The 21,957-nt window shown below is 33.6% G+C and overlaps 2 protein-coding genes across 2 annotated transcripts; one reads left to right on the top strand and one right to left on the bottom strand.

Moving 5' to 3' along the window:
• The first annotated feature begins 7,694 nt into the window (after nt 1-7,694).
• LOC111309472 (uncharacterized) lies at nt 7,695-10,810 on the top strand. The gene is made up of 8 exons (XM_089748174.1): nt 7,695-7,831; nt 7,933-8,157; nt 8,221-8,866; nt 8,952-9,318; nt 9,392-9,564; nt 9,606-9,710; nt 9,810-10,260; nt 10,443-10,810. The coding sequence occupies exons 1-8, from the start codon at nt 7,695-7,697 to the stop codon at nt 10,808-10,810; spliced, it is 2,472 nt and encodes an 823-aa protein (XP_089604300.1).
• Nucleotides 10,811-13,908: 3,098 nt separating this feature from the next.
• Nucleotides 13,909-17,628, bottom strand: LOC111309744 (LRR receptor-like serine/threonine-protein kinase EFR). The gene is made up of 3 exons (XM_022908748.2): nt 14,772-17,628; nt 14,257-14,628; nt 13,909-14,161 (listed from the first exon to the last, which is right to left on the bottom strand). Exons 1-3 carry the CDS (start codon nt 17,500-17,502, stop codon nt 14,145-14,147), a joined length of 3,120 nt encoding a protein of 1,039 aa, XP_022764483.2. The 5' UTR covers nt 17,503-17,628; the 3' UTR covers nt 13,909-14,144.
• Nucleotides 17,629-21,957: the final 4,329 nt, after the last annotated feature.

Here is a 21,957-nt window from a genome sequence, read left to right as displayed (position 1 = left end):
CAGGCTATATTCTTTCATATAAATTTCTTGACTTAAGCTTTTATTATAGTGGCCAAAGCTTTGACTTCAAGCCATTTTGTAAACTAGTCCACTGTTACTAAGACAAATCTCTTTTGACCTGTCACCAAGATGAACGATCTGAAGACATCTATTTTTCATTACATGAAGGGCCATGGACTAATGATAGAGGTGAGCTCGATTAAGCGTAAATATTGCACATTAGTAAACCTTTGACATTTATCGTATCTCTTAACCAGCTCAATCATATCCCTTTTGATGGTGGGCTAATAATAGCTTTGTCTAAGCATTTTATAGGCTAATCGTCAAGATTCGAGGTGACTTCCACATATTCTTTCATGAATTTCTCATAAGACATAGTCTGCATCTTTTTCATCAACGTATATTAGATAAGGTAGGCTAAAAAACTTTTATAGGGTTTTTCTTTGATCATTATGTATAAAAGAGCCTTTCTCATTAATGTTTTAGCTTAGATCCTATCTTCGGGTAATGTTTTCGTGGTTAAATATACCTTAATTGGTGTCATCCAGGTTATTTTTTCTGTGATATGTCATACAAGCTTATCTTTGGTGCTTTTGTATGTCAGCTTTTCTACCAAGACTTGGTTTGGGCTTTCTACTATTATTCCTGAAGCCAACTTAGACAAAGAGTCTGCCGCTGAATTTTTTGACCTTGATATTTTCTTTACCATAACCTTATTGAAACCAACCGCCAAGGCCAACACTTTATTTAGATATTTTTGAATTTCATCTTTCTAAGCTTTGAACTCCTCACTTATTTAGTTGATCACTAGTTAAGAGTCGCTATACATAGTTATATATTAAACATTCAGCTCAGTTGCCAATCTTAAATTAATTATCAATGCCTCATATTCTGCCTCATTGTTAGATGTCTTAAACTTAAATCTCAGGACATATGGATATTATAGTCCTTTCGAGCTAATTAGAATAAAGCTAACTCTTCTATTGTGGTTCGTGGTCAATCCATCAATCTTCTTTTTTCTCTGATCATCTTTCAATATATATTAAGGTAAGCTCAATGACAAAGTCTACTAGCACCTAAAATTTTAATACTGACGTAGGTAAGATGTGCAAGTTGAATTTGCTGAGCTTTACTGCCCATTTAATTAATCTCCCTTACATTTTTAGTTTCTATAAGATTTGTCTAAGTTGTTGGTCGATCAATGCATAGATCACATGGGCTTGGAAATATGGCTTGAGTTTTCTAGCTGAAGTGACAATCACATAAGCATATTTTTCTATACCGTTGTAGCTAATTTTTGGCACTATTAATACTTTATTCACAAAATACACCGGTCTTTGCTTTCTTTCTTTTTTTTGGATTAAAACTAAACTAATGGCTTGGTCCATGGTGGCCAAGCATAGGTACAAGGTTTTGTCAGACCTTGGTTTAGACAAAATGGATGGAAAGGATAAAAACTCTTTGAGTTCTTCAAAAGCTTTTTGACATTAAGGGGTTCACCTAAAGTCAGAGATATTTCTAAGAATTTTAAAGAATGGTAGACATTGTTCTATTAGCCTGGATATGAATTGGCTCAGAATAGCTATTCTGTCAGTTAACCTTTGTACTTCTTTTACAGAAGTTGGTGCCTTCATGTTTAGGATTGCTTAAATCTTTTTTCGATTTGCCTCTATCCTTCTTTTGTTGATAATGTAATTGAGAAATTTATTTGACTTGATACCAAAAACACATTTACTCAGGTTAAGCCTTATATTATACTTTTTCAAGGTGTTAAAGGTTTTTCTTAGGTTTTTCAAGTGCTTGGTTAAGCTCTTGCTTTTGAATATCATGTCATTTATATATATTTTCATGTTGTGGTCAATCTAGTTCTTAAACACCTTGTTTATCATACTTTTGTAAGTCATCCCTGTATTTTTCAATCTGAAAAGTATCACCTTATAATAGTAAAGGTTTTTCCCAATAATAAATGCTATCATTTTCTTGTCATCCTTTAGCATTTTGATTTTATTGTAACTATAATAGGCATCCATAAAGTTGATGAGGCCATACTCGACATTATCATCCACTAACTATCTATGCTAGGGACAAAGAAGTTATCTTTTGAGCTTTTTTTTTAGGTCGGTAAAGTTAATGTATATCCTTCATTTCTCACTATGCTTTTTGACCATGATTACATTGGCTATCCATTCAAGATAGTAAACTTTTCTGATAAAGCTTACTTGTAGTACTCTATTGACCTCTTCCTTAATAACACTTTATCTTTTTGAGGCACATGTTCTTTTTTTTTTTGTCAAACTAGTTTTACCTTGAGATTAGTATACAACATGTGGACTATTATTTCAGTATCAATTCCAAGCATATCGGATGGTGTCCATGCCAATAGATCTATTAAAAGTTGAATTAACTGATCCTTATGTTAAAGTTTGGTTTCGATCTGCATATATATCTCAAGGGTGCTATCTTAGAATGAAATTGCTTCGAGATCCTCTATCGGTACAGATCAATTTTCATCCGAGTTCAATTTTTAATCAATTATTTCTATTTATTAAGTTAGGTTAAGATAATTTTTTATGAAAATAGATCTCGACGTGATAATTAGTGTATTGTTAATGACTTGCTAAATATATATATATGTAGTGAAATTGGTATGTATTTTTCATTTCATGCTATATTTTGGTCAATATATTAACTTGATCTAAATGACATATAGTTGTTCACACCGGCTTAAGAGCTCGGTCATTTTTGGAGTTACCTCAAAAAATTTTAAAAATAGAACAAAAATTTTTTTTTTATTAGAGCTCAAGAGCTTAGAGCAGTTTAAGAGTGCACTTTTGTCAAGTTGGTTTAACATTTTATGTTCTTATTTATGATTTCTTGCTTCTTGTCGACTTTTGTTGTTTGCCCTTTTTTAGTGCTTTTATTTTCAACCAAATTGCCAATTTGCTTTCTAGTCTTTTCTTTTGTTGTTGTGACGTAACACTATCGTGCCATGGACTAGTCTCCCCTGACCTCTCCAACCCTTTGGGTGTTGGGAGTTTCACCTTCAGATAGAGAGTTAAGCCTATGAGCTACATAACAAATTAGCTAGGTTGACCAAATATCATATTATAAGTTGATGGGACGTCAATAATCATAAATTTTATGATTGAGGTGATAGTTTTTGGTTTTATTCCCAAGAAAATCAATAGCTTGATGGTTCTTTTCACCAATACCTACTTATTCTTAAATCGAGTACAATTAATCTTCACTAATTTTCATCTTTTTCATAGTGTTGTAGTACATAATGTCGATCAAGCTTCCATTATCAAACAAGATTTTCTTGACAACATAATTGTACACTACGACTGTGATCACTATAACGTCATCATGTGGGTGCTAGATTCCCTCTAGGTCTTTCAACTAAATGAAATCGATGCATATTTCCAATCTTTATCTATTTTTGCCAAGGTGCCTACGGTCATGACCATGTCTAGATTGAATTTTTTTTTGTTGAGATAGAGTTACCTTCAATGATAACATTAATCACCTTGGCGATCGACCTATTATTATTAGTTCAGACCTCTTCTTGAATCAACTCATCTCTTTGGGCTTTTTTTCTTCCATTTTTTATCCTTTTCTCTTTACCCCAGGTGGGTTCTCTTCAATCTTGTCTATAGTCCATTCTAGGTTGGCCCTATCTTCACTTCTATATAAACCTCCTTAGTTACTCTCTCCTTATCAAAGCTTCAATCTTATTTTTCAGGTCGACATAATTTTTGGTATTGTGACCTATGTCTCTATGAAAGATACATTTTTTGGTCAGATCACTCATTATGTTCTGTCTTGATAGTTTTGGTCATTTGAGGTCAGGATTTCTTTTAATTTACATCAAAATCCTCTCTCAAGAGGTATTTAGTGCAGTGTAGTTCCTTTCTCTACTAAGGCTTCTAGCCTTATGTCATCTCTCTTTTAGGGAAAGATCATAAAAATTTTATCTTTCTTTCAACTGAGAGCCTGATTGACCTTGGTTGTTTTTCAATGTAGCTTCGACATTTATATATTTTTCAGCTATCAGTAAGATGTTCGTCAGAGTTTTAGATGTTCTAGTGACAAGGTTAATTTTAGGTGGTACTCTTTGTTGTTGAGTCCACTTGTTAGGGTGGCTGCAGTGGCTGTTTGCTCTAGGTCTTTAACCTATAAAGCTTTCATGTTAAAACATGTGACATAGCTTTTCAAAAATTTATTACGACCTTGGTGGATTGACATCAAACTCAAAGTTGTCTTTTTTGCTCTTCAATTACTCATAAATCTAGACAGGAAAAAGTGGCTAAGCTTTTTGAATGTTATAATTGACCTTGGTTCCAGGCTGCTGTACCAGGACCAAGCTGTGCCTTTCAGAGTGGTAGCCAAGCCTTTGCACATTAGAGTTTTGTTTATACCTTGCATCTATCATGTTAGTCACATAAAGTTTTAAATGATCAAATGGGCTAGAAGTACTATCGTAGGCTTTTAAGGTCGACATTTTAAATCCTTTCGAAGGTATGGCTTTTGTCAATTTCTTCGACAAATTAGCGAGGCCTCCAGGAACTTGAGCTCGTCCTTGAATGCCACTACTCTTATTTTCAATTCTTTTTCTATAGCTTGTATTCGAGCTTCCCAATCCTTATTTGATTAAGGTTCAAGGTTCATCTGTTTAGATTTTTGGGTTGTGGCATGTGTTAAGTTGTGGCTGGGGTAAAGGTGAATTGGAGTGTTATGCTTTTCTTTGGAGGCCAAGAAGGCTTCTAGCTTTTCATAGCTTGGTTGTTTTACTATGGCTCCTCGACTTGGGATGATTAAGTTAGGCACTTTCGAAACTTATGGTGGAGTATGGTTTGTAACATCTGTTTAAGGGCCTAGATTTACTTGATCAAGGTCTGAAATTGTTCCATGGTTGGGTCTATCTATGGTGGTGGAGGTTGTTCTGAGTGCTAATTGTTATGTATTTTTATTCTAGCTAGGATAGCTGTCTCTTCTTCCTATAAGGTTTTATTCCTTGGTGGCATCATTTAGTGCTTAGCTAGTGGATGGAAAGGTCCCCTACCTGGTGTGCCAAATGTTTATGCCGAGCTCAGACCTCAAGGTATTTTTGATAAGACAAAAGATAAGAATGTTTAGAGATAAAGGTAAGAAGTATTCCCTACGTTTGCATTCCAATGCAAAGGCAAGGAGTGTAATCTGCGTTTACACTTTAATATGCAAATTAAAATAAATGAGGTCAAAATGAGAGTAATATGGAGAAAATAGGGGTAGATTGAACTTGCCTCAATATTTGCTTGGACTTTCATATTTATAAATAAGTGATGGGGGATCATTAGAGTATAATAAGGATAGTGTCAAGTTGATGTGACATTGAATTTGTCAAATTAAGTTGATGTGACCCTGAATTTGTCAAATTAACTTGATATATCATGTCGGCACAACTGTCAGAATTACCTTTAGTTATTTGTTGAAGACTTCTAATTGAAAAAACAATCATTATACCTTTTTATCACTAAATGCTCCCAACAAAATAAACCTTGCTTTTAGTGGAAAAAGCATCTACTTGGGGTTGGCTTTTATCCTGGATTTCAACAATAATTGAGCCATTCTAAGTACTTTTATCATGGAATTAAAGTGGCAAAATGTATTGGCTTTGGTAAAGGGGAGATAGAATTAGGCTCAAATTTCCAAGCAATCAAAAACCTCTTAATTAGGGGTGTAAATAATATATTAGTACTCGTAAGCTATTCGGGTTCGATTCGAATAAAATTCGAATTCGGTTCAATTATTATCGAGTCGAGCTTGAGCTCGAGTAGCTCGACTTATCGATCGAGCCGAGTTCGAGTATTCTTATATCTAGCTCGAGTAGTTCGCGAGCCTAATCGAGCTTTTATATTTAAATTTTTTTTATTATTTTAATTACTAAAATATCTCGAATTCGAGTTCGAGCTCGAACACAAATAATTGAACTCTTGTCGAATATAAGAATGGAACTTATTTTAACATATTAATCGAGCTTAATCGAGTGAGTTCGAGTAGTTCGATTTCGATCACGAATCGAGCTTTAGTTAGGAAAATGAAACTCGATCGAATTCGAGCCGAGTATCGAGCCTCGAGTTAAGAGCTGAACTCAAGCTCGAGCTTCTCACTGTATCGACTCGATTCGATTACACCCCTATTCTTAACACTAGTTGATCATGGAGGCTGACCCATCTCCCACAAAAAAAAAAAAAAAACTTAATAGCTGATTGGTTGGCTAACGAAAATCTATCTCAAGCAGCAGGAATTCAAATTCATCATCAAGCTCTTGGAGACTTGAAATCTCTCATGCTAGAAGATATAGTGGGCTGTTGGCCCTCTTTATTAAAAGATATATATATTTTGTGACTTTTATTAATGTTAATTGGAGTCGGCTGAAGGCATCCAATTGGTAGATGGTTGTGGAATTTTGCAATTTGGAAGATGGGGTTGAAGAACGGCAACCCAACTCTTTTCAATATAAATGCATTGGTGTTTAGATTTGTAGTGTTTTTTTTTTTTTTTTTTTTTTACAAATTTTTTCTTATTTCGAGTTTTTATTGATTAGTGCTTTGAATTGATCAATGTCATTTTTAAGTTGTTGTTTTGATCAGCTTTTGCTGCTACTACGTGATTTAATTGGCTACGTAAAATTTTAATTATAACAATTACAAATTCATCGTTTGGGGTTTTATCAAAGTTATATTTTTTTTCTATAATTTTTATCAAGACTATCACAATACACACGATATTACGAATTTTTTCTATTTTTATTTATTATTTTTTATGAAATTTATCTAATTAAAAAAATCTAAAAAAGAAAGATCAACAAAATCAAATGGGATAATACGTAAATATTTCAATTGGTTTTATTTTTTATAAAATTTATTTAATAAAAAAATAAAAAAATGAAAAATACAAAACCAAAAAATAAAAATAAAAAAATAAAAAAATTATAGAGGATGCTGTATAGATACTCCCAATGCATTAAAATTAAAATATTAAATAATAATTTTATTAATATAATGTATTATAAATTAAAAATAAAATATATATTCTTTTATATTTTCAAAGAAAATAAATTTGAACAAAAGACACTAAACACGTTTCTGCTCCGAATTCATTTTTCTTAAAACAAAGAAAAAAACTTCATCTTATCTCATTTCGATTTTGATTAAAAAAAAATTGGTCTCTGTTATATCGAGATAAATCGAAATCATTGAATATAAATTATTTTATTATCTTTATCAATTAGCACCTTTTTTTTTTAAATTTATCTAATTAAAAATAATAAAAGATAAAAGATATAAAGCCAATTGAAGATTTAACGTGGATATTTTCATTGTCCACCTTTATCTCAAAATTAATCATTTATTCAAGAGTAGAAATTACCCCATAATGTCAAGAAATCGAGCTTTGAGAGTAATGATGTTTTACAGATCATAAAGCTAAAACAAATATTTGAAAAAAAAAAAAAAAGAAGCGCTCGTTAGTTATTGTTAATGAACCAAGCCCTGCCAATTACAACCTGCACTCAATGATGGGCGTTGTATTCTGCTTGATGGAATTCCCAACCATATGTGTCTTGGTTTCTTTCACCCTTTTGCATTGTTGTTTATTAATCAACCTGCAAATTGCTATCTTATTAGGTATAGCAAGCTTTGGAGTTGGTGGAAATGAAACGGATCAACAAGCTTTGCTGGAGTTCAAAGCCAAGATCAGTAGTGATCAGCTTGGGGTCATGCATTTGTGGAACAATTCAGTCCATTTCTGCCATTGGCCTGGAATTACATGCAGTCGCTGACGTCAGAGAGTAATCGAGTTAGACTTGCAATCATGGAAACTCGTGGGGCCCATCTCATCATCTTTTGGAAACTTGAGCTTTCTAAAAGTGTTGAATCTTCAAAACAATAGCTTCAGCCATGAAATCCCACAAGATGTTGGCCGTTTGCGTAGATTGCAAGAGTTGAAACTTTCCAACAACTCCATAGTTGGTGAAATTCCTTCCAATATTTCTGGTTGCTCTGAACTCAGAGTTATTAAACTTTCAAACAACCAACTAGTTGGAGAAATTCCTGTTGTTATTGGCAGCTTGTCAAACCTAAAGGTAGTTATCTTTATACCACAACAGTTTAAGCGGTAGTATCCCGCTTTCCTTTGGTAACCTAACATCTTTGAGATACTTTCTCTCGCTCAAAACAGATTGAGTAGTGCTATTCCTGAAACTCTTGACCATCTCGCAAATCTTACATTTTTTTCTGTGGCAGAAAATGAACTTTCTGGTCTTGTTCCTTCCTCACTTTTCACTCTGTCCAATCTAAAAGTTCTTGATATTGGCTCAAACCGAATTGAAGGTACTCTTCCTTGGGACCTACGATTCACCATACCATCTCTTGAAGTACTTGCTGTCAGTAATAACCAACTCTCTGGGTCGTTGTCTGCTTCAATATCCAATTCCTCAAATCTCATACAACTTGAAGTTGTGCTAAACAAGTTTACTGGAAATTTGCCTTCCTTCGACAAGCTGGAAAAGCTGCAGTGGTTTGCCATTGCTGGCAACCTTCTTGGAAGTAGGGGAGCCGATGACTTTAACTTTCTTTGCACCTTGACCAATGCCACAGGCCTACAGGTGTTGAATATGAACAATAACACTTTTGGTGGGATAATACCTGAGTGCATAAGCAATTTGTCAATAAATCTGGAAATTTTTACCATAGAAAATAATGAAATATGGGGAAGAAATCCAGCTGGGATCGGGAATCTCATCAACTTGGAAATGCTAACAACATATAACAATCAATTATCAGGTCACATTCCCCCTATAATCGGAATGCTCCAGAAGCTACGAGTATTCGATGTAAGAAAAAATTCTCTGTCCGGAAGTATTCCCCCTTCTTTAGGGAATTTAAAGAAGTTGATCAAACTGCATTTAGGTCACAACAATTTTCAGTCTTAGTAAATGCAGATGTCTGATTTCATTGGATCTTTCTAATAACAACCTTAGCGGTTCTATACCCCCAGAATTATTAGCTGGTCTCTCATCCTTGTCCATTGCTCTAGACTTATCTTCAAATCATTTGACTGGTGTACTTCCCACTGAAGTAGGAAATTTGAAAGTTCTTGGTGCATTAGATGTTTCTCGGAACATGTTATCAGGTGTGCTTCCAAGCACTCTTGGAAGTTGTATTAGACTGGAGGAACTAGTTCTAGGGGGCAATTTTTTCCGAGGGTCTATTCCTAACTCTTTGAGTTTATTGAGAGGACTTGTAGTTTTAGAACTTTCTCACAACAACCTCTCAGGTGAAATTCCAAAATTTTTGGGGAGTTTTGGGTCATTGCAAATTTTTGAATCTTTCTTATAATGATTTTGAAGGTGCTGCACCAACTGAAGGAATTTTTAGGAACTCAAGTGCGACTTTCATTCAGGGAAACAGTAAGCTCTGTGGAGGCTCACCTGATTTCCACTTGCCTAAATATAAAATTTCGTCGAGGAGTAGAACCAGCTTGCCAGAAATAATAATTGTTATTGTTTCTGGAATTATAGGAGTAACTTTGGTCTTCTCCTTGCTTGTTCTGGTTTGGTTTAGGAAGAAAAGAAAGCAGCCTACAGCGAACTATTTGGGAAATTCACCTTTACAGTTATCTTACCAAAGCACCTAAAAGCTGCCGACAGGTTTTCATCAGCAAATTTGGTAGGTGCCGGTAGCTTTGGCTCTGTATATAAAGGAATTCTCGAAGAAAATGAAACACTTCTTGCTGTCAAGAAAAGAAAATAATCGTTTGAGCCACAGAGCATCGAAGAGTTCATACGTGAATGTGAGACCCTGAGGAATGTTAGACATCGAAATCTTGTCAAGACATTAACTGCCTGCTCGAGTGTTGATTATCAAGGCAATGATTTTAAGTCTCTTGGTTATGAGTTCATGGTCCATGGAAGCCTAGAAGATTGGCTGCATGCATCTGTTGGCACGAACATAGCAGAGGAGGCACCAAAGAAGTTAGAGTTTTCTCAGAGATTGAATGTTGCTGTTGATGTTGCTTGCGCATTGGACTATTTTCGTCATCATTGTGAAACATTAATTGTTCATTGTGACCTCAAACCAAACAATATTCTATTTGATGATGAAATGGTTGGCAATGTAGGTGACTTTGGATTAGCAAAATTCATGTCAGCCGATATGCAAAATTACTCTACAAGCCTATCAAGCTTATTAAGAGGAACTATTGGTTATATCGCACCAGGTAATTACGCACTTCTATTCATTCCTATCAATGTCAGATATAATCCTTACAGTAACTTTCCACACTAATCCTAGCTAACTCATCATATCGATTAAGAGTTCGGGTATGAAACAGTCATCTTAATACATTATATGCGATATCCTTTACCATGATTGAAAATTTGTGATGAATAAAATTTGCAGAATATGGCTTGGGAAAGAAAGTATCTTCCTGTAGTGATGTGTACAGCAATGGCATCCTTTTGTTGGAGATGTTTACTGGGAAGAGGCCGACCGATGACATGTTTAAAGAGGATTTGAACCTCCGCAACTACGTTAAGCAAGCTTTGCCAGAAAGAGTGGCTGAGATTACAGATCCCATTCTTCTTCAGGAAATAGTCAATCAGAGCAAGCAGAGAGTTGAGAGATTCCTTCAGTGCTTGATTTCAATATTTGGTATTGGAGTCACTTGTTCTGCTAAATCGCCAAGCGAGCGAATGAACATGACTAATGTTACAGCGGAGCTTTGTTCTGTGGGAGATAAGCTTCTTCCAACTCGATTACCCCATTGAAGGCAACATTATCATTTCCAATTACAGTGCTAGTTGTTCTTCTTCTCTGGTTAGAGTCAAAGTAGAATATTTCTAGTGTTTCAGCCTTGTGATTGTACTAGTAATTCTGCTACACTACAGTTGCTACCTGTTTAATCAGTGTTGTGATGATTCTTGTTCCTTATTTTCTGTTTCTCTTTCATGTATGGGTAAGGAAATTGCTGAAACTAGTCTTTTTTGGGTAACTAAAACAAAAGTAGACTGCAACAACATCTGCAATTTCTTGGCAGACATTCCAGTTTCTATCATGTCCATGGTTTGGCGAAGAAACTTAATTTTGAAGCTGTATAAACTCAATTAGAAATGATAAAACAACACCATTAAAACTTCATTACACAAAGCATAAATTTCTTTACCTTATTTCTTTCAAAAAAATCACCTCCGAATGAATTTTATACACTTCCGAAATGCTATTCATAATAATAATCCCATTTACTCAAACCATCAAGCTTAAGCATTCTTAATTCACGGACTTTTTTTTTAAATATATATATATATATATATATATATATATATAGAGGCACATACACACATATTTCTCTTATTTTTCTTGTAATGAGATTTTTTTACTATAAAATAAAACTAAAATATTAATTTTGTTCATTCATTTAAAGATAGACCAAGCAAATAAGATATCTATATACTTAAGTAATTGTGTAGAGAATGGGGAAGGAGAGGGTGTCCACGCATCTATCTTTCCTCCATTCTTTGTTTTTTAATTTTTTTAATTTAGCTTTTTAATTTTATTTTTTATTAGATGAATTTTATAAAAAAATCAACTAAAATAATAATGATTAAATAATTCATATTTGATTAATTTTGATTCACAAAGATCCAATACAGTGCTTAAAAAATAAATATCAAATCAAGATTTTTTTTTTTTAAAAAATAAAATCAGATTAAAGACGGATTTAAGGTGTTTTACCCTGTCTCAAGCGTTCACGTGGCACTTCCCTTCTTCTTTTTTTTAAGCTTTTGTATTTTTTGATTTTTTTAAAAAATTTTTTACTTTTTTATTAGATAAATTTTATAATAAAAAATTCAATTGAGATAGAGATAATACAATAGCTCGTATCTGATAGAGTTCGATTTATCTCAATTCAATTTGTGTAATTTTTTTTTTAATTTAAGATAATTTGAGTCAAGTTTTTATTTTTAATCATAAAAATAAGGTTTTGGGTGTTACATCTTGGCCTTGATATATATATATATATATATAATATTTATTATTTGTTTAATTCTATATTTAAATATATATCTTGGTAAAAAATATTATTTAATACTTTAATTTAATAAATTCATACGTTATCTCATTTATCTTTTTTTTTGTCATTTTCTTTATTTTTTAAAATTTTATTTATTAGATAAATTTTATAAAAAAATATATCAATAAATGTAAGGATGACAAACATATATTTTCAATGAGCTTCAATTCGTCATAATACAATGGATGCGGTTTTTTTTTTTTTTTTAACAAAAAGAATTAGGTTAAGTTTTATCTTTTTAAATAATTTAGATCAAGCTGGTATTGAGTTTGAGAAGCTTTATCTAACTAACCTCATATATATATATAAAATATATATTTAATTATTTATTTAATTTATATATATGTATTATATTAATAAATATATTATTTAATCCTTTATTTAATAAAAAAAACTATATTTATATATAATTAAATTATTATTTACATTAAAAAATAAATACATTTATATTTATCTATATATTATCATCTATTAAAGCTTAATATAAAATTTTATTTCTCTCATTTATAAAACATAATTTTAAAAAATAATACCTCAACGAACAGATCTAATTCTAGTTAACTATAATATTTATAGAGTTTTTATAGACACGCAATGAAACCCCGGTTAAAATGGCCCAAAAGAAGCAGTCCATTTAACAAAACCCCTGAAGATTCTAAGAGTGATCGCCTTCCATTTTAGCCTTCGTTGAGTCAGAGAATTCAGACTGCCAACCTCCAAAGAATTTTGCTTTTTTGGTTAAAATTTAACGTGTTTGTACAAGACCTTGCCATAAACAAAACAATGGCAACGTTACCCGACTTGTTAACTCAACTAGAAGCCCACTCGGTGGACTCTGTTGAGTCAGTTCCACACCAGGTCCGTCTTGGTCTTGATGCAATGGCGACCAAGAAATAAACGCTGGAGACAAACTGATTATTTTAATGAAGCAAGTCGTTGAACTAGTTCGTTCCTCTAGAATAAAAGTCAATAGACATTTGGAAAATCTGATTTAAACTCCTTTGGTCAATCAATCAAAGAAATAGCAATTTCGAACAAACGCTTGACATCAAAAATCAACCGACCCTACGTTTTATCAAGTATCACAACAAAACCATTGACAGGCACAGGATTAATGAGGTGGATTCGTCCTTGGAACACAGCATCAGATCGTTACATATTTGACTGAAATTATACTGCTGGCTTTGTCCAATTAATTGGAATGCAGCCAAAAGGTTTTAAATTTTGAATGTGCTGACTATAATCTTATATAAATTAACGTGAACAAATTATATATATTAAGATCTTCGGTGTAATAAGATTCTTTGTTGCTAGTGATAGACTGATGTCTTAAGTTCAGAAATAAAAATTGTGATAATTTGAGTTAAAAACCGAGGATCCGATGCTACTTCTATCAGGAAAAAATGAATTTCATCCTTACTTTTTAAATAATGGAATTGATATTTGACTTTAAATCATGAGTTAGTCTTATCATAAGTTCATGTTTGTCAAATTTCATCACTTTATCAAAGGTTTTAGAAATATAAAATCATTTTGCGACCTATTTTCAAATGCATGACTAAGAAAAAAAATAAATAACAGGTATAAAAACATAACGCTACAATTATTTTCAAATCCCCTAGAAAGATTTTGTTTCTGCGTGGTCAATGGACCAATCTACTTTAACGGAAGCCATTCTAGAGCAATGAATAAGGCATTTGGCTTCTTAAAATTCATTTCTCTAAGAATTAAATATAGCTGAAATACCAGATAAATTTAGACATAATCTCATCCTAAATCAAAGAATGTTAAGCAATAAGCACTAGAAAAGTATATTATTCTTGAAATATAAAATAATAGAATGCTAGACTCTTAGTTATAGTAATCAGATTCAATTTTTTACAGTCTCAAATATTAAAAAAAAATTACAATTAAAAGTGAAAAATTTATTCATGAAATGTAGATACAGGATTAAGAACTTAAACTAAATCCAATATTCTCACAGATTTGATCATTCAGTTCACTAAACAAGAGAATAGGAAGAAAAGCCATCAAGCAGTACCTGCAGCTGAAGGAAATAATTAAACCTTCAAAATAGGTCATAAAGGATGGAAGATTTTGACAAAAATGTTTAAATTACTTCAGATAAAATAATATTAGTACCTCTTGTTCTTAATGATCGAGTTGGAAGCAGATTGTCTCTTATAAAACAAAGCTTAGCAACAACATTAGCCATGTTCATTCGTTCAGTTGGCAATTCAAAAGAACAGGCAACTCCAATTTCAAATATAGAATTCAAGCCCCAAAGAAGTCTGTTAACGTTTCGGCTGCTTTCATTGAAACTTTCTTGAAGAAGAATGGGATCTGTAATCTCAGCTACTCGATCTGGCAAAGCTGTTTTAACAAAGTAATGAAGGTTCAGATTCTCTGTAAACATTTCATCAGTAGGTCTTTTCCCTGTAAACATCTCCAGCAAAAGAATGCCATAGCTGTACACATCACCATATGTTGTCGCATTACTTCCCAAGCCATATTCTGCAATTCATTTGTCACAAATAAGAGCAACAATTTTTTCATAGGTGCAAAAAGCTTTCTCAAATCAAAGCTCTTAACATGTTTAACTCAATAACATATTGATGAAAACTATACGTATACAAAATATATGGTAGTCTACTTACCTGGAGGAGCATAACCAACTGTTCCTCTTAACCCAAGGGAGCTTGACAGGCTTGAAGTGTTATTTTGCAGGTCTGATGCAATGAATTTTGCTAGTCCAAAATCACCAACATGGCCAACCATTTCATCATCAAGTAGAACATTGCTTGGTTTAAGGTCACAGTGAACGACTGGTGTTTCGCAGTGATGATGAAGATACTCCAGTGCACAACCAACATCAATCGCCACATTCAATCTCTGAAAAAAATTTAAGCTTTTTGGTGCCTCCTGTACCACATTCATGCCAACAGAAGGATGGAGCCAATCTTCCAAGCTCCCATTTTGCATGAACTCATAAACTAATGCTTTAAAATCATTCCCTTGATAATCGACCCCTGAAATTGCTGTTAATACTTTGACAAGATTCCGATGCCTGATGTTCTTCAAAGCCTCACATTCAGCCATGAAACTCCTGGAAGCTCCATGACTTAGAAGATTAAGCACCTTAATGGCAATAACAACTCCACTCTCTTCAAAAATTCCTTTGTATACCGAACCAAAGCTACCAAAACCAACCAAATTTTCCGGTGATAATCCACCAGTTGCCTTTAAAATGCTTTGGTATGACATTGATAACATTGAAAGTGGATTTTCTGCACAAGTTGCCTTTGTCTGTTCTCTTTTCCTTCTAAACCACAAAATAAAAAGAAAAGAAACCACCAAAATCACTCCAAAAATTGAAAAAAGAATCGCAAATTTCAATTTTAGAGTATCGGCCGATCTCTTGATGGATGTTTTGGAGTTACATCTGGGCAACCGTAACTCAGGGGTGCCTCCACAAAGCTTATTGTTTCCCTCAACGAATATAGCACTTGCATTCTTAAAGACTCCTTCAATTGGTATCATACCCTCAAAATTATTGAAAGAAATATTTAAATATAGTAATGACCCAAAGCTCACAAGAAAGTTTGGAATTTCACCCGACAGATTATTGCTAGATATATCTAGTTCTATAAGACCTTTCAATGAACTCAAAGATGAAGAAATGGGCCCTTGGAACATATTGCCATCCAAGAACAGTCTCTCCAGTTTTACACAGCTACCAAGATTTGTTGGAAGCACACCTGATAAGCTATTTTGAGAAACACGCAATTCACCTAGATTTTTCAGATTTACTACTTCAACAGGAAGCACACCAGTTAAATAGTTTGAAGACAAATCTAGGGTAAGGGACAAGGATGAGAGACCAGTTACTTCAGGGGGTATAGAACCACTAAGGTTGTTATTAGACAGATCCAATCCAATCAAATTCTCACACTTACCTAGACTTGAAGGAATGTTGCCCTGAAGATTGTTATCACGTAGAGCAAGTTTTATTAACATTGTCATGTTTCCAAAAGAAGGGGGAATAACCCCAGAGAGTGAATTTTGAGATACAAAAAATATCCCTAGCTTTTGAAGCCTCCCGATGGCAGGGGGAATAGCACCTGATAATTGATTGTCTGTTGCCGCTAGTACCTCCAAGTTGATGAGATTTCCAATCCCAGCTGGAATTCTTCCCAATATTCTATTCTGTTGCATATTTAAACCTAGCAGATTGCTAGATAAATTGCTTATGCACTCTGGTAATTCCCCTCCAAAGTTATTTGCGTTTATCCATAGCTGCTCTAGTCTGGAAGCATTGGTTAAAGTGCAAAGAAAGTTCAGGTCAGTTGCTATCGTATTTCCAAGAAGGTTAATACCGATAAAAAATCGTGATAGTTTATCCAGATTTTGAAATGAAGGCAAGTTTCCACAAAGTTTGTTTTCCCAAACAGACAACTCTACGAGGTTTGAGGCATTGGATATTGAAACAGGGAATGGTCCAGTCAATTGATTATTTGAGACAGAAAGGATTTCAATATGTGGCATGCTGATTCCCAAGTCCGATGGAAGACTACCATGTATCTGGGTTATGCTCATATGAAGAACTCTAACATTAGAGAGATTGAAAATTGAGGCAGGGATAACACCAGAAATTCCATTATCCGTCACAACGAAAACTTCAAGATTTGTCAGTTTGCCAAGAGCTTCAGGTAAAACACCACTCAATATATTTTCACCCAGATTCATGGACACCAGAGAGGATAAGTTCCCCATGGAAGTCGGGATACTCCCTCTTAAATTATTTTTGCGAAAACTAAACTGTATTAGTTTTGACAACATACCAAGCGCACCTGGTATTTCTCCAGTTAGCAGGTTGCCTCGAAAATTAACTGATGCAAGCCGAGAACATCTAGACAAATTGGCAGGAATTTCACCACTTAGGGTGTTGTTTTGCAGTATTAATACACGCAATCTTTTCAAACGGCCAATTTCTTGAGGAATTGCTTGGTTGAAGCTGTTATTTTCCAGGTTTAACAGCCTAAGAAAGCTCAAATTTCCAATAAATGGTGATATAGAACCCACGAGCTTTAGGGATCCCAAGTCCAACATGGTGGCTCTTTGATGTCTGCGACCGCATGCAACACCATACCACTGGCAGAAGTGGTTACTATTGTTCCACGAGCGCATAACCCCGAAATGATCATCAATTATCTTGGCCTTGAACTCGAGTAAAGCTCGTCGATCTGTCTCATTTCCGCTAACCACAGGGATCGCTAAACCGAGCAACTTAGGACCTTGCAGGTTAAAGAACGTAAGGAGAATAAGGGAAAGGTAAACAAAGAAAAGAGAGCTGGAAAGTTCCAAATGCTTGCTTGATTGCTTCATCATCAAGCCAGAAAAGTTCTGAACTGAGATTAGTTTGTACACGATTTGACAGTGCTTAGTTCTTCAACAAGAACTAAGTGCAATGTAGGACTTTTGTGACTCTGGTTTTATCTCCAGTCAACAATGAAGTGTTGGAACCGCTAATCATTTGACTTGGTAAGTTATATGGCCATCGGAAATTACTTTTCTGGCAATTTCCTGTCAGAGCTGAAGATGTCGGACTACTGGACTAATAGGTCCCTGGCCTACTTAATGGGATTCACCTATTAGTGTCTGCTGATTAAGATTATCATCCTAGATTTCTATCACCATATGGTCACTAAATTAAGAAAATGAATACTAAAAATATGTATTAAGTATATTAATATCATGATTGTTTAGTAGCATATGTACAGATCAATGCTAATTTTGGAATCAAAAGTACTAACAATTGAAATCATGCGTACTGACTCAAGGGAGCTTGACAGGCCTAAACTGTTATTTTGCATGTCTGATGTAGTGAATTTTGCTAGCCTAAAGTCACCTACATGGCCAACCATTTCATCATCAAGTATAATATTGCTTGTTTAGAGGTCACAGTAATGATGAAGATACTCCAATGCACAAACTGTTGGGATTTGCCTTGAATCTCAGAATCCCACATCGAAAGTTAAGTAAGTTTGAATTTGTCTTGTATCCCACATCGGGAGTTTAGTAAAGGTATAAAGGGTTTCACCCCTATAAATAAGATGTTTTGGTTTTAGTTTAGTAACCTCAGAGAGTTAGACACCAAGAGAATAGCTAAGTGAGTAGGCTATTAAAGGGTGTAATTGGGTTTTGGGTTAAGTTTTGAGTAAGGAGTTTTAGGAGACTTTTCTCATTCTAAAAGTCTCACAATTGTAAAGATTTATTTGATAGTGGATTAGATTTGGAGTAGGCCATTTTGAGTTGGGCTGAACCAAATATATTTGTGTTTTCTTATTCTTGATTTGAGCTTGTTATTTTGTGTGTGGTTGCTGCGCGTGGGTATTATTGTTTTTTCCAACAAGTGGTATCAGAGCGAGGTTCGAGGTTCGAGGTTCGTGGGTCCAAGAGATCGTGAAGTAGTGTTTGAAGATGTCTGAAGAAGGTATGTCTGGTATCCCACAAAAAGTATTTCATAAATTTGAGTTTAAGCTTCTACATATATATTATAGCAGATCCTCAAAGCATTCCAATGTGGGATTGCGATGTTACAAACTCTCTCTATTAAAGCTTAATGTCTCCATCAAGCCCAATAAAAAGCACATAGATCCATCAAATCACACCAAATGTTTGACAAGCCCAACAAAAAGCATACATAGATCATAAGGTCACATCAAACGTTGGGATTCTAAAGATAGCTCCCACTGTGTAGCACTTAACTCTCACAAAATTTTAGAAGTGGCTCCCATGGCGTAGCATTTAGCTCCTATCCGACTAGTGACCACTCTGATACCATTTGTGGAGACTCGCACCCAACCTGTGAGATATTATCCACTTTAACCCAAATATGTCATGGTTTTATCCCACAAAAGGCATCTTACAAATTTGGGATTAAGTCTTACTTATATATCATGACAGATCCTCAAAATATCTCGATTTAGGATTGAGGTATCATAAACTCCTCCATTAAAGCTTGATGTTCCTATCAAGCCCAACACAAAACACACAGATTCATTGAATCACACCAAACATTGGGCAAGCCCAACATAAAATACACACAAATCATAGGATCACACTAGACGTGGGGATTCTAGAGGTGGCTTCCATCATGTAACACTTAGCTCTAGCAGAATTTTAGAGGTGGCTCCCACATGTAGCACTTAACTCCCATTAAGACTGAATATCGCTTTAATATCATTTGTAGAGATTCGTACCTAACCTGTAAGATATTGTCCTCTTTGATCTAAAGGTCTCATGATTTTATTCCACAAAAGGTACCTCATAGATGTGAGTTTAAGCTTTTACATATATATCATAGTAGAACTTCAAATTATTCTAATATGAGATTGGGGTGTTACAAAGCGAAAGTCACCAACATGTGCAATCATGCCATTATTAATAAGGACATTACTGTTGGGATTTGCCTTGAATCTCATAATACCATATCGAAAGTTAAGTGAGTTTGAGTTTGTTTTATATCTCACATTGAGAGTTTAGTAAAGGTATAAGGGGTTTCAATCTTATAAATAAGATGCGTTAGTTTTGGTTTGATAATCCTAGATAGTTAGACACCAAGAGAATAGCTAAGTGAGTAGGCTATTAAAAGGGTGTAATTAGGTTTTAGGTTAAGTTTTGAGTAAAGAGTTTTTAGTGACTTTTTTTATTCCAAAAGTCTTACAGTTGTAAAGATTTATTTGTTAGTAGATTAGGTTTAGAGTAAGAAATTTTGAGTTAGGCTAAAACAAATATATTTGTGTGTATTTTTATTCTTGATTTGAGCTTACTATTTTGTGTGTGGGTTCTATGTGTGCGTGTTGATTTCTCTATAAGTGATATCAGAATGAGGTTTAAGGTTCATGGGAAGAAGAGGCAGGCCTAAGAAATCGTAAAGCTAGTATTTCAAGATGTCTAAAGAAGGTATATCCAATATATCTATATCCAAGTTTAAAATTATGTTATTTGATGAAAAAAGTAATTTTATGTTATGATAAAGTACGATTCAAGACCTGTTAGTACAACAAAGGTTGAATTAGGCATTAAAGAGTAGTAAGCCTAGGGGAATGTCTAATAGTAATTGAACTAAAATTAAAAAAAAAAAGATGTTTATACTATTAGATTGATGCTAGCCTCAAAGGTAAGGTATAGTGTGTTGACTAAAAGTACTTCAAAAAATTTGTGAGATAAGCTTAAGGGTATTTATGTATCAAAATCATTGACTAATAGATTACGTTTGAAGATGTATCTATATTCTTTAAAGATAAAAGAAGGTACGAGTCTTTATAATCATCTAAAAGAGTTTAATAGATTGGTTTCTCAATTGTTTATAGTTTCTATTGATGAGTTAGAAGATAAAGAGAATGTTTTAATTTTGTTGTCATATTCGCTCAAGTCTTATAGGCCTTTAGTTCAGACTTTATTGTTGGGTAAATCTACTTTGAAATTGGATGATATGACTATCTTGTTGTGTGAGAACAAAAGGTCTATAAGAACACAAAACTCATCATTTGGAGGGAATACACTAACTGTAGAGGATTTTAATCAAATGAGGATTTAAAAAAGGATTGATAGATTAAGAAAAAGATTCAAGTCAAGAGACAAAGATTATAGTGACATAGAATGCTATTATTGTAGTGAAAAAAGACATCTAAATGCGCTGCAAGAGGTTGAGAAAGGATATGCTACTTTTAAAAGGGCAAATGAAGAGAAGAAATAAGATAAAGAAAAAAATGATACTATTACTATTGTGTTTGATGATGATGTCATTTTGACAACTTGTATGGATGAGATTAGACTGTAAAAGATGATAAAAGTTGGATTTTAGATTCAATTGCTAAAGTCTATGTATGTAATGATAGGAGTTGCTTTGTGAATTTAAAAGAGAATAAAAAGTATAAGGATATTATAGTTCCCAACAACGAAAAAGTGCAAATTCAAAGTATTAGGAGTGTTTACCTTAGATCTCATAATCGTGTTATTGGTATGCTTCGTCATGTAAGATGTGTACCAAGTTGTAGCTATAATTTGATTGCTTTTAGTGAGTTAACTTTTAGAAGGTACATATACTATTATGTAATGATTTGTTGAAAGTGCATAAGAATGATAGTGTGATTCTATAAAGGAATAAGGTCAAAAATCACTTATACATGCTTGATGGAGGTTCAATTACTGGGATTCCTATGATGAGGAAAAAAAAAGGCAAGGATGTGAGCTTTGCAAATATTGTTGAAGTGTTTGGAGATTCAAGTCAAGAGAGGATTTATTGGGATTTATCTTGAATCTCATAATACCACATTAAAAGTTGAGTGAGTTTGAGTTTGTCTTGTATCTCACATCAGGAGTTTAGTAAAGATATAAAGGTTTTCATCCTTATAAATAAAATGCTTTAGTTTTGGTTTAGTAATCTCAGATAGTTAAACACCAAGAGAATAGCTAAGTGAATAGGCTATTAAAAGGGTGTAATTGGGTTTTGGGTTAAGTTTTGAGCAAAGAATTTTTGAAGATTTTTCTCATTTCAAAAATCTTACAGTTGTAAATATTTATTTATTAGTAAATTAAGTTTGGAATAAGCCATTTTGAGTTAGGCTGAAACAAATATATTTGTATGTGTTTTTATTCTTGATTTAAGTTTGCTATTTTATATGTAGGTTCTGCATGTACATATTGATTTTTCAACAATTATTTGGTTTCAAGTCATAATGAACTATCAATGGTTGTGAATGATGATGAAGATAATCCAATGCAGATGCAACATCAATGGCAATGTTTAGCCTCTGAAAAAGATTTAAAGTCCTTGGT

This window comes from Durio zibethinus, chromosome 19 (assembly GCF_047325235.1).
Source record: "Durio zibethinus cultivar Kanyao isolate XHJ-2024 chromosome 19, ASM4732523v1, whole genome shotgun sequence".
Taxonomy (NCBI): domain Eukaryota; kingdom Viridiplantae; phylum Streptophyta; class Magnoliopsida; order Malvales; family Malvaceae; genus Durio; species Durio zibethinus.
This window is presented reverse-complemented; position numbering and strand designations above follow the sequence as displayed.

Excerpts from the sequence above, each read along its gene's own strand:
- LOC111309472 (XM_089748174.1), top strand. The coding sequence starts at position 7,695 with ATGAAACGGATCAACAAGCTTTGCTGGAGTTCAAAGCCAAGATCAGTA. Across the intron at positions 8,158-8,220 it reads ATACCACAACAGTTTAAGCG|ATTGAGTAGTGCTATTCCTG; the intron begins GTAGTATCCCGC and ends CGCTCAAAACAG. Across the intron at positions 9,565-9,605 it reads TTGTTTCTGGAATTATAGGA|GAAGAAAAGAAAGCAGCCTA; the intron begins GTAACTTTGGTC and ends GGTTTGGTTTAG.
- LOC111309744 (XM_022908748.2), bottom strand. The coding sequence starts at position 17,502 with ATGATGAAGCAATCAAGCAAGCATTTGGAACTTTCCAGCTCTCTTTTC. Across the intron at positions 14,629-14,771 it reads AGTTGGTTATGCTCCTCCAG|AATATGGCTTGGGAAGTAAT; the intron begins GTAAGTAGACTA and ends AATGAATTGCAG.